Raw genomic sequence first — 17,416 nt, 5'->3', positions numbered from 1 at the left:
GTAAGGTCCTACCTCCCACAGGGCCACTCATAGCATGCATCTGAAACTAGAATTGGTCAATAGAATAAACTGTTTACTGGATCAGAGATGCATGATCTGATGTCTGTGGAACGACCTTCAGAGAAAGGTGTGAGTGCTGATGCAGGCATACCCTCAACCAGTCAAGGTGTGGGTGCTGATGCAGGCATCCCTCAACCCAATCAAGTTGACATGATTAACTAATACAAAATAGAAAGTTAATTAGAATGCTACAATCACTATAACTACCTGGTAGAAATATTTTTAAATTTTATGAATTTTCTATAATAAAGGTATATTGCTTTCTCACAAAGGTAAAAAGTTCAAGTAAGAAAAAGGTGGAAGTTACTGATTACTATGAATGTTACCTACTATGGTCTTATGCTTCTGCCTTTTACTATATACCTCACAATGCTCTTCATCAAAATAAGAGTAGGATAAAACTTCCTTAGCTCATGTGTAAGTCAAAATCTATAATTGCTGGAATGTTTTAAAGTAACTGATGTGATCTATTTTGAGACAGTAAAATTAATATAGCTTTAAAGCAGGTATTTATAAAAGTGAAATATCTGGATGAAGAGATGGCTCACTGATCAAGAGCAGTTACTTGATGTGGGAGTGATTTTTTATTAATAAAGAAACTGCCTAGACCCATTTGATAGGCCAACCCTTAGGTAGGCGGAGAAAACAGAACAGAATGCTGGGAGAAAGAAGCTGGATCAAGGAGTCGCCATGATTCACCTACCAGACACAGACGCAGGTTAAGATCTTCCCTGGTAAGACACCCCGTGGTGTTACAGGGATATTAGAAATGGGTTAGATCGATATGTAAGAGCTAGCCAATAAGAGGCTAGAACTAATGGGCCAATCAGTGTTTAAATGAATACAGTTTCCATGTGATTATTTCTGGTATAAAACTAGCCGTGCGGGCGGCCGGGTGCCAGGAACACAGCCCCGCCGCTCATACTACTACAGTTACTACTCTTGCAGAGGACTGGGGTTCAGTTTCCAGCACCCACATAGTGCCTCAGAACCATTTGTAACTTCAGTTCCAGGGGATCCAGTGCTCTCTTCTGGCCTCCAAAGGCACTCCAGACACATGGCACATTTACAAACATGCCAGCAAAGGACATACACATTGAGTAAGCCTTTTAAAGAGTACTAAGTTTATAGATAAATCTATAATGAGACAATTCAGGAGTGTAGCATGTGGTATCCCTGTAAACAATTTTGATATTGATTGTTTTTATGTTGAGACATTATCCAAACTCAGTATCTAAAATGAGCTAGAACCCACGATCTACCTACCTTCATCTCACAAGGGCTAAGGTTACAGGCATAAGCCAGCACACCCAGTTTATGCAGTGTTGGGGATCAAACCTAGAGGCTTGTGTGAGACCTTGTGCATATCAGCAGACACCCTACCAATGGAGCTACATGGACCATGCATACACGATTTTTATCACTAGTTCTTTAACTGACTTTATATCCAATTTTTAAATCTACTGAAAGGTAAAGACTGCACTAAAGAATGTGAAATTGTCTCTTTTAAGAAGAAATGTTTTGAGGGGCTTGCTTAGAGCTCAAGCAGCATAGTGCTTTTGTTTTTAACCATAAATTTTTGTTGATTCTTTGGAAATTTCATACCATGTACCCAAATGTCACTCACTGCCCAGGCCCTCCATATCTGCCCTTCATCCCTACAGCATGCCCTCCAAAAGAACTGCCTTCAAAATTATTAAAAGCAAACAAAATAAACAACAACAACAATAAAAATCTATCTTAGTCTTCTGTCTTTCCCACCTCTCTATTGCCTCTTCATGCATCCTAGTGGCATCAGGGGCATCAATGTGCCTTGCACCATGCCTTTTGTCCAGTTAGCCCCACCCAAAAAAATGTTCATTTCAGGGAGTCTTTGGTCTGGTTGTCAAGGCTTCTAGTGCACCATCATCACTGGACCATCACCAAAAGTCCCCTCAGGGATCCTGCTGTTGCCCCAGTCATGGAAATCCTACAGTTGAAATCTGAGGACTTGCTGAGCTGGCCCTGCCCTTCACTGGCCCTGGGATGTCTGACCCTGCCCCTCACAGCAGGAGGAGGGCTGATCCCCCACACTGGCCCTTGCATGGAGAGAGTTGGCGCGACCCCTCACCATCAGCTTGGAAGAGCTGGCCCAGGTGTCATGGGCCTAAGAGAGCTGACTCTGCCCCTCACTTGCGGGGTGTGGTCCCAGTAGCCTAGACTTACCTGCTCAGCTACCATCCAGACCCACATCCTGGGCCTTTCGGTTAGTCCACTGCCTTAGTTAGGGTTTCTATTGATGTGACAAAAACACCATAACCAAAAGGCAAGTTGGGAAGGAAAGGGTTTATTAGGTTTACACTTCATCATTTCTGTTCATCACTGAAGGAAGTCAGGACAGGAACTCAAACAGGGAAGGATCCCAGAGACAGGAGCTAATGCAGAGGCCATGGAGGGGAGCTGTTTACTGTCTTGCATCCCCTGGCTTGTTCAGCCTACCTTCTTATAGAATCCAGGACTAGCAGCCAGGGGATGGCACCACCCTACATGGGCTGTGCCCTCTCCCACTGACCACTAAATGAGAAAATATTTACAGCTGTATTTCAAAGGGGCATTTCCTCAGCTGAGGCTCTTTCCTCTGATGACTCTAGCTTATGTCAAGTTGACACACAGAACCACCCAATACACCCACCCTAACAACTATCCCATCTATGACCTGCTCACGTGCATGAAGAGACGATCTCCATGACACAGGGCAACAGTATAGTGCTTCTTAAAATACTTCGACGCTTGTAAATATATGTCATGTGTATATTCTATATTTAAGACTTTCATGATGTATATGATACCTTGCTTCTATTGTTTTGGCTTCTCTCAGCCCTCCCGGTTCTGCTCAGAAGATGACCCTTGGCTTGTTCTGTTTTAGCTCTTCCATTTGGCAAAATCCCTGTTTTGAAGGTGGGAGGACTGACGCTTCATCAGAGTCTTGCAATAGCAAGATACTTGATCAAAAACACAGGTAATGTACTTATTGTAGTTAAGACTTTGATTAACTGAAAAAAAAATGTGATGTTTCTTTGATATTTATTTAATAACTGTATTATTTAACTATGGTGCAATTAGGAATGGCTCTGAAGATTAGAACATTATAAATGTACCATCTACATTAGTAGAACTTTCTATGAATACTGTAGACAGCTATTTTATTTTGTTATTGCAGATTTTCATATGTAGGGTTTTACTGTGTTGTCTTAGCTTACCTGCTATTTGCTACATAACCCACAGTGGCCTTAAACCCTTGATCGTTCTGTAGCAGCCTACTACATGCTTGGAATACAGCTTGTGCTGCCACATCAGACCCTCCCCCTTTTGTATCTCTTGATATTGCCATTATGTCATTCTAAAAATCTAGCTAGAAAATTGGGTTGGTATGTCAAGCTAGTTTTGAGTGTTATGATTATGCAGAAATACATACAGCACATGAAGGATGGAACTTGTTGGACTATTGTAATCATAATTCAGTGTCTTTCATTCTGAGCATGCTCAGAAAACTAGAAAAATAGCATCCTTGCCTCTACTGGCTATCATGGATCTTCTTAGCTCACGCACCGTGAAATGAGCAGAAGTAACAGAGACGGCCCCTGCCTTTCTCTCATTATGCTCCACTTCCTACTTCCCCTCTCCTGCTCTTCCCACTTTATTTTTTTAGTAAAAAAGCAAGTACTTTGGATTTTTGTAAGCCTTTTTCTTTTTAATTAGCATGCTAGGATCACTATTTTCCACTTTCAGCCTTTCCATTTCACCGCACTGCTACCACCTTTTGATCCAAGCATGCTGGGATTAGATTCCCATCTTAGGAACAAATGTGTTTATTTTAAAGACATAAAAGGGGCTGGATCTTGGCTCAGTATTAAGAATACTTGGTATGGGATTCCCCTCTGTAAGCTGTGGATACCACTGGTTAATAAAGAACTGCTTTGAGCTTATAGCAGAGCAGAGCAGAACAGAGATGGGAGGGAAAAATTAAACTGAATGCTGGGAAAAAGAAGGCAGAGTCAGAGAGAAGCCATGTAGCCCCACTGGAGACAGACACTGGAGCATTACCAGGTAAGCCACAGCCACATGGCGATACACAGATTAACAGAAATGGGTTAAATTAAGATGTAAGAGTCAGCCAATAAGAAGCTAAAGCTAATGGGCCAAGCAGTGTTTTTAAATAATATAGTTTCTGTGTGATTATTTTGGGTCTGAGCTGCCCGGTAGCCAGGAAATGAACAAGAGGCCTCCCACAACAGATACTCGTTGCTCTTGCAGAGGACCTGGTTCAGTTCTCAGCATTCACAAGGTGGTTCACAACTATCTGTAACTCCAGTTCCAGGGGATCTGACAAATGACCTTTGACCTCTGTGGGTACCAGGCTCAACACATAATAAGCACCCTTTCATACATGAGAACAAAACACTAATGCACATAAGATAAAATAAATTTTTTAAAAAAATAAGCACACACACAAAAAAAAAAACTGTGTAGTGAAAAGTCAAAGGATATGGAATATGTCCTGGAAGTTGGGCTTAGAAGAGAAAAGGGCAATGGAGTCAAGCATCAGAGGATACCTAGGGTTCCAAGTCCTCCACTCTTGTGTGCATCAAAGTCTCCTCGGGGCTTCTGAACACATCTTCCTTGCTTCCAGATTTGATTCAGGAGGCTGGAGGAGGACCCTGAAAAGTTTGCATTATTAAGGATTTTCCAGATAGTGCTGAGAAGGCAAATGGACCTCACTCAGACTCACCGGACTACAGCATTACAAGTAGAGAGGAAAAGGCACAAGAGAAACAAACAAACAAGAACCTTCATATTTGCAGGGTAGAGAAAGAGGGTTGTTTAGCAAAATACACTGGACCCGGTTAGAAAGTCCAGGGAATGGACCTCCCTAACAGGTGTACGTTGTTACCCAGAAAGGTGGCACACTCGGAGGCACCACTACAGGACAATTATTGTGGCAATAGTTTGTTCTTGATTGTCCAGACTGTTGGTCACACACTAGAGGTTTTTGAAGTAGTCCAGATGTCATCAGAAAGAGGAGTGTGGATACTATGAGAAAGTTTACAGAACCTTTGTAGGACTGGGCCACAGGTAAGGGCACGAGGGCACAGTTGTCAGGCTTTGTTATTGCCAGAGCACTGGGGACACCCACTACCACCCCGTCTTTGCCCTCTCTGTTCTTTGTAACTACTTTCCTCAGTTGCCAATACCCCTTGCCCTATCAGGTTTGCCAACCAGAGGAGCCAGGCACGCAAGGAGTCTCTCTCGTTCAATACAGCTGGAGCTACTGTGGGACCAGCTCAAAGCAGGAGCCTTGCACTCCTGGAATGAAAAAAAGAACAGTTGGTTTGAGGTGTGGTATGTGGTAATTTGATGCCGGAAGTTCGGGAGGGAAAACAGCTCCAAATATTTGCCAAGAGGCCTGAGAGATGCCTGGATTAAGAACGAGGATTGTTTCCAGGACAGGCTCCAAAGCCACAGAGAAACCCTGTCTCGAAAAACCAAAAAAAAAAAAAAAAAAAAAAAAAAAAAAAAAAAAAAAAAAGAACGAGGATTGTCCAGAGAGGCATTAGCTCCCCGGAAGTAACAGCTAAAGCCTGCACCACAGAAGTCAAACCAGGGCTGAGAGAAAGTGAGGGACCTGTGACACACTTTTTCAGGCTGGTGAGGAAAACCAGTTCTTGGAAATCACATGTGAAGTTACAAGTATGTGAAGCAAGCATGTTCCTTCACCCTGAACAGCTCCACTCAGGCTTTCTTTATACGAGCCGTGCATTGTGAGCACGGAATGCCTTATGCTTAGTAATTTAATACAGTTATACAAAAAAATAAGAGCAATCGGTTTACAAGACTTTCATGCCAAATCATTTAAACTGACGCCCGTGAAGAAGAGTTTAGAAAGATCAATGACTTAGGAAAAATTATTTAGAAATTATTAGAAAAAAATAAACAAGTGAGTGAAAAACAGTTGCCAGCCACTGTTCACTCTTTTTCTATCGAATGCCTTCAAGATCTTGTACACTGGCGCTGGAGAGATGGTTCAGCAATTAAGAGCACTGACTACTCTTCCAGAAAACCCAGACTGGGTTCCTATACTAACAAGGCAGCTCAAAACTGTTTGTAACTCTAGTTCCAGGGATTCCATGCCCTCTTCTGAACTGCTAGCATGTGGGGCACTTGCACACAAGCAGACAAAACACTCAGGCACATAAAAATTAAAATTAAAAAGAAAAAGTTTTAAGAATTCTGCGAGCTTTTGTGACCTTTCTTTTTCTTTTTCTTCCCAATTTCTTTTAAGCTATGGGGGCTCTTGAACCTCGGCTCTTTTCCTGAAGGAAATGTTTTAGTTTGAAGGGAATAATTGGAAAAAAATATGCCATCAAAAACACAGAAACAATGTATGGCAGCACAGTAGGTATCTGACCATGAGTAGCCCCAGATCCCAGGATGCAGCTGCAGTTGCCATGGTTATCATCTTTGTGTTGAAATGCTTACAGTCGCATGACTGAGTTCTGTTTGACTCAAGCATTTTGTAATCCCAGGATTAAGATATTCTATCATTTTTAAAGTTGATTTCTTTTCTTTCTTTCTCTTTTTTTTTTGTTTTTTGGGGGTTTTTTTTGTTGGTGTTATTGTTGTTTTGTTTTGTTTTTTGAGACAAGGTTTCTCTGTAGATTTGGAACCTATCCTGGAACTAGCTCTTGTAGACCAGGTTGGCCTCGAACTCACAGAGATCTGCCTGCCCCTGACTCCTGAGTGCTGGGTTTAAAGGCATGCTCTACCACTGCCCAGCTTAAAGTTGAAATTTTATGGTGCAATATGGGGTCAGATTTTCTCCAGGCTTTTTCACACTGTGCAAAGAATAATGGGGCATAGACTTCTAGAATTTTTTCCAGTTCCACCTCCAGCCTCTGTCTTCTGCCTTACAGCTGTTTTACACAGCTTCGCTTTCTAAAGTATGGCTATGCTGCCTATTTGACATGTTAATAGTAAATTAAAGTGAGTATGCTCGTAGATGCAAAATGGCCTCTTTCTTTTTTTTTCTAATTTATTTATTTATTAAAGATTTCTGTCTCTTCCCCGCCACCGCCTCCCATTTCCCTCCCCCTCTCCCAATCAACTCCCCCTCCCTCGTCAGCCCAAAGAGCAATCAGGGTTCCCTGCCCTGTGGGAAGTCCAAGGAACCCCCACCTCCATCCAGGTCTAGTAAGGTGAGCATCCAAACTGCCTAGGCTCCTACAAAGCCAGTACGTGTAGTAGGATTAAAAACCCATTGCCATTGTTCTTGAGTTCCCAGTAGTCCTCATTGTCGGCTATGTTCAGCGACTCAGGTTTTATCCCAGGCTTTTTCAGACCCAGGCCAGCTGGCCTTGGTGAGTTCCCAATAGAACATCCTCATTGTCTCAGTGACTGGGCAACTTAGACGCAGTCCTGAGTTCCTTGCTCGTGCTCTCTCTCCTTCTGCTCCTGCTTTGGACCTTGAGATTTCAGTCCGGTGCTCCAACGTGGTTCTCTGTCTCTGTCTCCTTTCATTGCCTGATGAAGGTTAATATTCAGGAGGATGACTATATGTTTTTCTTTGGGTTCTCCTTATTTAGCTTCTCTAGGATCACTAATTATAGGCTCAATGTTCTTTGTTTATGGCTAGAAACCAAATATGAGTGAGTACATCCCATGTTCCTCTTTTTGGGTCTGGTTTACCTCACTCAGGATAGTGTTTTCTTTATATATATATATATAATTTAATTTTTTTTTTATTGAGAAAAGGAAAAAAAAGCATCCGCCTCCTCCCAGCCTCCTATTTCCCTCCCCCTCCTCCCACCCTTCTCCCCCTCCTCCCACCCTTCTCCCCCTACCCCAAACTCCTCTCCCCCTCCCTCTCCAGTCCAAAGAGCAGTCAGGGTTCCCTGCCCTGTGGAAAGTCCAAGGTCCGTTCCCCTCCGTCCATGTCTACGAAGGTGAACATCCAAACTGGCTAGGCTCCCACAAAGCCAGAACATGAAGTAGGGTCAAAACCCCGTGCCATTGTCCTTGGCTTCTCATCAGTCCTCATTGCTCGCCATGTTCAGAGAGTCTGGTTTTATCCCATGCTTTTTCAGTCACAGTCCAGCTGGCCTTGGTGAGCTCCCAATAGATCAGCCCCAGTGTCTCAGTGGGTGGGTGCACCCCTCGTGGTCCTGACTTCCTTGCTCATGTTCTCCCTCCTTCCGCTCCTCATTGGGATCTTGGGAGCTCAGTCCAGTGCTCCAGTGTGGGTCTCTGTCTCTATCTCCATCCATCACCAGATGAAGGTTTTATGGTGATATGCAAGATATTCGTCAGTATTGCTATAGGATAGGGTCATTTCAGGTTCCCTATCCTCAGCTGCCCAAGGATTAACTGGGGACATCACCATGGGCTCCTGGGAGCCACTCTAAGGTCAAGTCTCTTGCCAACCCTAAGGTGGATCCCTTAACTAAGAATTGTGCTTCCGTGCTCCCCTGTCCAACCTTCCTTTGTCCCAATCCTCCTGTTTCCCCAAGTTCCCCCCCTCCTTCCCTTCTCACTTTTCTCTCCCCATCTCCCCTTACCCCAACCCACCCCACCCCCAAGATCCCAATTTTCTCCCGGGCAATTTTGTCTACTTCCCACAGCCAAGAAGATAACTGTATGTTTTTCCTTGGGTTCAACTTCTTATTTAGCTTCTTTAGGTTCACCAATTGTAGTCTCCATGACCCTTATTTATGGCTAGAAACCAATTATGAGTGAGTACATCCCATGTTCATCTTTTTTGGGTCTGGGATACCTCACGCAGTATAGTGTTTTCTATTTCCATCCATTTGCATGCAAAATTCTAGAAGTCATTGTTTTTTACTGCAGGGTAGTACTCTAATGTGTATATATTCCATACTTTCTTCATCCATTCTTTCATTGAAGGGCATCTAGGTTGTTTCCAGGTTCTGGCTATTATAAATAATACTGCTATGAACATAGTTGAACAAATGCTTTTGTCATATGATAGGGCATCTCTTGGGTATATTCCCAAGAGTGGTATTGCTGGGTCCAGGGGTAGGTTGATCCCGAATTTCCTGAGAAACTGAAACACTGATTTCCACAGAGGTTGCACAAGATTGCATTCCCAGCAGCAATGGATGAGGGTACCCCCTCCTCCACAGCCTTTCCAACAAAGGCTATCCTTGGTGTTTTTGACTTTAGCCATTCTGACAGGTGTAAGATGATATCTCAAAGTTGTTTTGATTTGCATTTCCCTGATTGTTAAGGAGGTTGAGCATAACCTTAATTGTCTTTTGGCCATTTGAACTTCTTCTGTTGAGAATTCTCTGTTCAGTTCAGTGCCCCATTTTTTAATTGGGTTAATTAGCATTTTAAAGTCTAGTTTCTTGAGTTCTTTATATATTTTGGAGATCAGACCTTTGTCTGTTGTGGGGTTGGTGAAGATCTTCTCCCAGTCAGTAGGCTGCCTTTTTGTCTTAGTGACAGTGTCCTTTGCTTTACAGAAGCTTCTCAGTTTTAGTAGGTCCCATTTATTCAATGTTGCCCTTAATGTCTGTGCTTCTGGGGTTATACATAGGAAGCGATCTACTGTGCCCATCTGTTGTAGGGTACGTCCCACTTTTTCTTCTATCAGGTTCAGTGTGTTTGGGCTGATATTGAGGTCTTCAATCCATTTGGACTTGAGTTTTGTGCATGGTGATAGATATGGGTCTATTTTCATTCTTCTACAGGTTGACATCCAATTGTGCCAGCACAATTTGTTGAAGATGCTTTCTTTCTTCCATTGTATACTTTTAGCTCCTTTATCGAAAATGAGGTGCTCATAGGTTTGTGGATTAAAATCCAGGTTTTCTATACAATTCCATTGGTCGAATTCTCTGTTTTTATGCCAGTACCACACTGTTTTCATCACTGTAGCTCTGTAATAGAGTTTGAAGTCAGGGATGATAATGCCTCCAGCAGATCCTTTATTGTATAGGATTGTTTTGGCTATCCTGGGTTTTTTGTTTTTCCATATAAAGTTGATCATTGTCTCTTCAAGATCTGTGAAGAATTTTGATGGGACCTTGATGGGGATTGCATTGAATCTATAAATTGCCTTAGGTAGAATTGCCATTTTTACATGTTGATCCTCCTGATCCAAGAGCAAGGGAGGTCCTTCCATTTTCTGGTATCCTCTTAAATTTCTTTCTTCGATGCCTTAAAGTTCTTGTCAAATAGATCTTTAACTACCTTGGTTAGAGTTACCCCAAGATATTTTATGCTGTTTGTGGCTATCATGAAAGGTGAAGCTTCTCTGATTTCCCTATCTGCTACCATATCCTTTGTGTATAAGAGGGCAACTGATTTTTTGGAGTTGATCTTGTATCCTGCCACATTGCTAAAGCTGTTTATCAGCTGTAAAAGTTCTTTGGTGGAGTTTTGGAGGTGGCTTATGTACACTATCATATCATCTGCAAATAACGAAAGTTTAACTTCTTCCTTTCCAATTCGAATCCCCTTGATCCCATTATGTTGTCTTATTGCTATTGCTAGAACTTCAAGCACTATATTGAATAGGTATGTAGAGAGTGGACAGCCTTGTCGTGTTCCTGAGTTTAGCGGGATGTCTTTGAGTTTCTCTCCGTTTAATTTGATGTTAGCTGTCGGCCTGCTGTGTATAGCTTTTATTATATTTAGGTATGACCCGTGTATCCCTAATCGCTCCAATACTTTTATCATAAAGGGATGTTGAATTTTGTCAAATGCTTTTTCAGCATCTAATGAGTTGATCATATGGTTTTTTTCTTTCAGTTTATTTATATGATGGATTACATTGATAGATTTTCGTATGTTGAACCAGCCCTGCATCCCTGGGATGAAGCCTACTTGATCATAATGGATAATTTTTCTAATGTGTTCCTGGATTCGGTTTGCCAGTATTTTGTTGAGGATTTTTGCCTCAATGTTCATGAGTGAGATTGGCCTATACTTCTCTTTCTTGGTTGAGTCTTCGTGTGGTTTTGGTATCAGAGTGACTGTAGCTTCATAAAAGGAATTTGGCAAGGACTCTTCTGTTTCTATATTGTAAAATACATTAAGGAGTATAGGTATTAGGTCTTCTTGGAAGTTCTGGTAGAATTCCGCATTAAAACCATCTGGTACTGGGCTTTTTTTGGTAGGGAGGTTTTTGATAACAGCTTCTAATTCTTCGCGACTAACAGGTCTGTTTAGATTGTTCACCTGGTCCTGGTTTAACTTTGGTATATGGTATTTATCTAAAAAAGTGTCCATTTCTTTTACATTTTCCAGTTTTGTGGTATACAGGCTTTTGTAGTAAGATCTAATGATTCTCTGAATTTCCTCTGTGTCTGTGGTTATGTCCCCCTTTTCATTTCTGATCTTATTAATTTGCATATTCTCTCTCTGCCGTTTGATTAGTTTGGATAGGGGTTTATCAATCTTGTTGATTTTCTCCAGGAACCGTCTCTTTGTTTCATTGATTCTTGGGATTGTTTTCTGTGTTTCTATTTTGTTGATTTCAGCCCTCAGTTTGATTATTTCCAGTCTTTTGCTCCTCCTAGGTGAGTCTGTTTCTTTTTTTTCAACAGCTTTCAGGTCGACTGTTAAGTCTCCAATATGTGCTTTCTCTGTTTTCTTTAAGTGGGCACTTATTGCTATGAACTTTCCTCTTAGGACTGCTTTCATAGTGTCCCATTAGTTCGAGTATGTTGTTTCTTTATTTTCATTGAATTCAAGGAGACTTTAATTTCTTTCTTTATTTCTTCCTTAATCCAGGTATGATTCAGTAGTTGATTGTTCAGTTTCCATAATTTTGTAGGCTTTCTGGGGGTAGCATTGTTGTTGAATTCTAACTTTAATCCATGGTGATCTGATAAGACACAGGTGGTTATTAATATTTTTTTGTAACTGTGTATGTTAGCTTTGTTACCGAGTATGTGGTCAATTTTCAAGAAGGTTCCATGAGCTGCAGAGAAGAAGGTATATTCTTTCCTCTTTGGGTGGAATAATCTATAGATGTCTGTTAAGTCCATTTGCTTCATTACCTCCATTAATTCTCTAATTTCTCTGTTAGGTTTCTGTCTGATTGACCTGTCCATTGGTGAGAGAGGAGTGTTGAAGTTTCCTACTATTAGTGTGTGCGGTTTGATGGCTGCGTTGAGTTTTAGTAATGTTTCTTTTACATACGTGGGTGCTTTTATATTAAGGGCATAGATATTCAGGATTGAGACTTCTTCCTGATGAATTGTTCCTGTTATGAGTATAAAATGTCCCTCTCCATCTCTTCTGATTGATTTAAGTTTGAAGTCAACTTTGTTAGAAATTAGTATGGCAACACCTGATTGTTTCTTAGGTCCATTTGCTTGATAAGCCTTTTCCCAGCCCTTTACTCTGAGTAGGTGCCTGTCTTTGTGGTTGAGGTGTGTTTCTTGTAAACAGCAGAATGTTGGATCCTGTTTTCACATCCAATCTCTTAGCCTGTGCCTTTTTTATAGGTGATTTGAGCCCATTGACATTAAGTGATATTAATGACCAGTGGTTGTTAACTCCGGTCACTTTTTTAGTAGTAGAGTTTGTGTGTTTCCCTTCTTTGAGTTGCGATAGTGAAGGGTCTCTAGATGTCTGAGTTATTGTGGTCATTGTTGGACTCCTTGGTTAGTGATTTTCCTTCTATTATTTTCTGTAAGGCTGGATTTGTGGCTACGCATTGTTTAAATTTGTTTTTATCCTGGAAAATTTTGTTTTCTCCATTTATAGTGAACGAAAGCTTGGCTGGGTATAGTAATCTGGGCTTGCATCCATGGTCTCTTAGTTTTTGCAGTACATCTATCCAGGACCTTCTGGCTTTCATGGTTTCCATAGAGAAGTCAGGTGTAAGTCTGATAGGTTTACCTTTATAAGTAACTTGGCCTTTTTCCTTTGCGGCTCTTAATATTCTTTCTTTATTCTGTATGCTTTGTGTTTTGATTATTATATGGCGAGGTGATTTTTTTTTTGATCCAGCCTACTCGGTGTTCTATATGCTTCTTGAACCTTCATAGGTACATCTTTCTTCAGGTTGGGAAAGTTTTCTTCTATAATTTTATTAAGAATATTTTCTGGACCATTGAGCTGCACTTCTTCTACTCCAATTATTCTTAGGTTTGGTCTTTTTATTGTGTCCCATATTTCCTGAATGTTTTGTGATGAGAGTTTGTTGGACTTGCTGTTTTCTTTGATCAGAGTGTTTATTTTCTCTATGGTATCTTCAGAATCTGAGATTCTTTCCTCTATCTCTTGTATTCTGCTGGTTATGCTTGTTTCTGTAGTCTCTATTCATTTACCTAGATTTTCCATGTCCAGCTGGCCCTCTGTTTGTGTTTTCTTCTTTGCTTCCATTTCAGTTTTCAAGTCATGAACTGTTTCCATTATCTGCTTGATTGTTTTTCCTTGGTTTCCTAGGGTATCATTCACTGATTTACTCAATTCCTCAAACTTTCTGTTATTCTTCTCATCCATTTCTATAAGGGCATTTTTTATATGCTGTTTAAGGGACTCTATCACTTTCATAGAGTCAGTTTTTTCTACTTCTTCTTGATTAAGGTGTTCATGTCCTCCTGTTGTGAGGTCGCTGGGTTCTGGTGGTTTCGTGTTGTTTTTCAGATTGTTGGGTGAATTCTTGCATTGGCACCAGCCCATCGCTTCCTTTGAATATTCCCCTATGGATCTTCTTTTACAGGATCAGGTCTTCTTGCCCACTGATGTACCTTCCCAATGATGTCACTCCCCAGTGATGGTTCTCCTGGTGTCCAGATCGGATCTCGCAAAACAAGCGCCCACCCTGCTTGCTGCAGGCAGGCTATGGAGACAAAGGAACTACTGCCCTCCCTTTTGCCCTCCCGAATCGGGTTCGGTTCCAGCACCTTAGCAGGCTGAGCTGGGAGGTGCTATGCCACCAAAGAGGGGAGGGAGGGAGACAGGGAGACAGGGGGTAGGGGGTTCTGGATGTAAGCTCGGTGGGATCGGGCAGTATAGCCCCTGCAGGATGACCAGGAAATGGAGGAGGGATGAGGAAAGTCTGAGTTCCCTGATCCCTGCTGCTGCTGCACTCACTCACCCCAATGATGGCTCTCCCGGTGCCCAGATCGAAACTCCATGCTGCTTGGGTAGCTCGCAATCAAAGGGCCCACCCTTCTAGCTGCAGGCAGGCTATGGCAGGATAGTGTTTTCTATTTCCATCCATTTGCATGCAAAAATTCAAGAAGTCCTTGTTTTTTACTGCTGAGTAGTACTCTGATATGTATATATTCCATACTTTCTTCATCCATTCTTCCATTGAAGGGCATCTAGGTTGTTTCCAGGTTCTGGCTATTACAAACAATGCTGCTATGAACATCGTAGAGCATCGTACATTGTTGTATGATAAGTCCTCTCTTGGGTATATTCCCAAGAGTGGTATTGCTGGGTCCAGGGGTAGGTTGATGCCGAATTTCCTGAGAAACCGCCACACTGCTTTCCAAAGTGGTTGCACAAGTTTGCATTCCCACCAGCAATGGATGAGTGTACCCCTTTCTCCACAACCTCTCCAGCAAAGGCTATCATTGGTGTTTTTTATTTTAGCCATTCTGACAGGTGTAAGATGGTATCTTAAAGTTGTCTTGATTTGCATTTCCCTTATTGCTAAGGAAGTTGAGCATGACCTTAAGTGTCTTTTGGCCAAAATGGCCTCTTTCTATCCCATAGATCTGGCTGGGAAGACAGAATTGGAGCAATGCCAAGCAGATGCTGTCGTGGACACACTGGACGATTTCATGTCGCTTTTTCCTTGGGCAGAGAAAAATCAGGATGTAAAAGTAATGTGATAAACTTACTATTGTAACTGGGGCTAACCATGTATCACTGCTTGAAATTGCTTACAGGGCTTTATAAAGTTATTTTTAATTCATGTAATATGAAATATTATATATATGGAATATATACCTTTATAAATGAAGGCAAGGTCAATGATTTCCTGCTGTTCTTTGTGCTAACCCTGCTTCAAACACTCTTTAAAAATGTCTGTGCATGTGAACCTTTGGGAATGCATGTATGCCATGTGCATGCTGGATCCTGCCCAGGCCACAAGAGGGAGTCCCTGGAACCAGAGTTCCAGATGGCTGAGGCAGTCCTGTGTGTGCTGGGAAGCAAACCTAGGTCCTGTGCAGAAGCAGTAACTGGTTAACCCAGGAGCCATCCCTCCAGCCCACAGATCCAGCTTTTAATACTTTCTGCTATTCTCTGCTATTTACACACCTTCCTTTCTCCATTCTTCCTTTTCTTCTCTTTTTAAAAGTTTGTGAGTGTGTGTGTGTGTGTGTGTACGCACATGTGTATTGCTGTACATACCCACACAATTCACATCATGGATGTGAGGTCAGAGGATAACCTTCAGGAGCCAGCTCTCTCTTTCCACCATGTAGGTCTCCAGGACTGAACTCAGATCATCGCATCTGGTGGCAAGTGTTTTTACCTACTAAATCATGTCACCAGTTAATGCTCTCTCTCTCTTTCTCTCTCTCTTTCTTTGAAATAGTTCATTATGTAGACTACATAATGTGTGTCATTATATCTCTGTAGCATACACAAATATAATTTGATTTACCAATTGTAGAAAGTTCTTATAGACTTCTTAAGGAATCGGTAAGAATTTGTCTCTTTTTTTTCTTTTTATTAGACAGTTTTTATAGCTGAGGCTAGCCCCTAACTCACTATCTAGCTGAGGATGACCTTCACTCCTGGTCCTCCCAAGTGCTGGAATTACAGGAGTACAGCACCACATCCAGCTGGGAATTTATCTCTTCCTTTGTCATCTTCTCTGCCCCTTTTTCCCTAAGCTTTCTATATGGTGATAATAAAAATCTTTGAGCTAAAATAATCTTTTAGGATTACATAGCTTTGTATATGCAAATACAGACTGTGCATGGTAGTGTTTCAGTAATACTTTCTTTCTTACTTTTTCTCCTCAAAGTCAGGTTTTTACCTTTGCCTAATTCATTTTACTTTTTTTTTTTCCTAGAAACTTTCTACACTGTCTGGTAGACATTTCCCTCAAAGTCAATGATATCAGCCTGCCTTCTCTTTCCAGAGTTTCTGGGTGCAGCTGCCTCTCTGACACTCTGTTGAGCTTTCTGTACTCAAGGCCTTCCCTGCCCTGCATCCCTGTGGGTCTACAGAACCTTTGTCTCGGGCCTTCCTGTGACACCATCCCTGCCAGGCCTTCCTTCTAGGACTGAGTCTTGTTTCTAGGGTGATGCCCACTTTCTTGTGTATGTCATTGGTTTTTTTTTTTTTTTTGAGCAGGTCCTCTAGGATTTCAAAGATCACATCATTAAGAGAAGGTGTGATGGTAACAAGATACACAGGCTTCTCCATCTTGTGTCCCTGCTTTGGTTTCCCTGCGCACACGGTGCACACTTATTACCATCCTGAGTGTTTCTTTCGGCCCTATCCATGTTCAGCCTCCTGTTCTGTGCTCTTGTGTTTGTGAAAACCATCTTCAATAGCTTTAATGATTACAGAAAATCAAAAGTTTGATGCTTTATTAGTTTGCAACTTCTTCAATTGAATTTTTATCCGGTTTCATAGTTTGGTTGATGCTTTGGTTATTTTTTGGGTTAGTTTTTGGTTAGTTTTGTCAACCTTATACAAGTTAGAGTCATCTGAGAAGGAACCACAATTGAGAAAATGCTGCCTAGATAAAATTGGATTGTAGGCAATGCTGTGGATCATTTAAATTAGTGATTGATGGGGAGGGCCCAGCTGGTTGTGGCTAGGGCTATTCCTGAGCAGGTGGCCCTGGATGCTATAGGAAGACAATGCTGAGAAAACCATAGGAGTGAGCTAGGAAGCGGCATTCCTCCCCTCGCTGAGTTCCCGCTATAGTGCCTACTACCAGATCCTGCCTTGAGTTTCTGCTCTGTGTTCCCTCAGTGAGAGAATCTGAAACTCACCAATTCAGCTAGAGCGACAGGCCTACAAACCCACACACCCTTCCATTTCTGCTCTGCAGTGCTGGGGCAATAGCTGTGTATTAGAGAACCTGGTTTCTCCATGGGCATCCGGGACCTGTGGTGGTTGAGTAGGAATGGCTCCCACAGACTAACGTGATTGCGTACTTGGTCCACAGGGAGTGGCACTATTAGGAAGTGTGGCCTTCCTGGGGGAAATGTGACCCTGGAAGCAGGCTCTGAGGTCTCATATGGTCAAGCTATGCCCAGTGTGGCACATAGTCTCCTTCTGTGCCCGTGGATCAATATGGAGAATTCTCAGCTCATTCTCCAGCACCATAGTTACCTATATATTGCCACACTTCTTGCCATGA

The 17,416-nt window shown here is 42.0% G+C and overlaps 1 protein-coding gene across 1 annotated transcript in view; it reads left to right on the top strand.

Moving 5' to 3' along the window:
* Hpgds (hematopoietic prostaglandin D synthase) overlaps positions 1–17,416 on the top strand; it is a 41,791-nt gene that overhangs the window by 15,823 nt on the left and 8,552 nt on the right. The window contains exons 3-4 of the mRNA XM_041644918.1: positions 2,966–3,058; positions 14,800–14,909. Of these exons, the coding sequence (XP_041500852.1) occupies positions 2,966–3,058; positions 14,800–14,909 (203 nt within the window). The remainder of the gene's footprint in view (positions 1–2,965; positions 3,059–14,799; positions 14,910–17,416) is intronic.

The sequence above is a fragment of the Microtus oregoni genome, unplaced genomic scaffold (genome assembly GCF_018167655.1).
Source record: "Microtus oregoni isolate MIOR12 unplaced genomic scaffold, Mior012 000002F_ref0000024, whole genome shotgun sequence".
Taxonomy (NCBI): domain Eukaryota; kingdom Metazoa; phylum Chordata; class Mammalia; order Rodentia; family Cricetidae; genus Microtus; species Microtus oregoni.
Note: the sequence above shows the minus strand (reverse complement) of the source record. Positions and strands in the feature narration are given on the sequence as shown.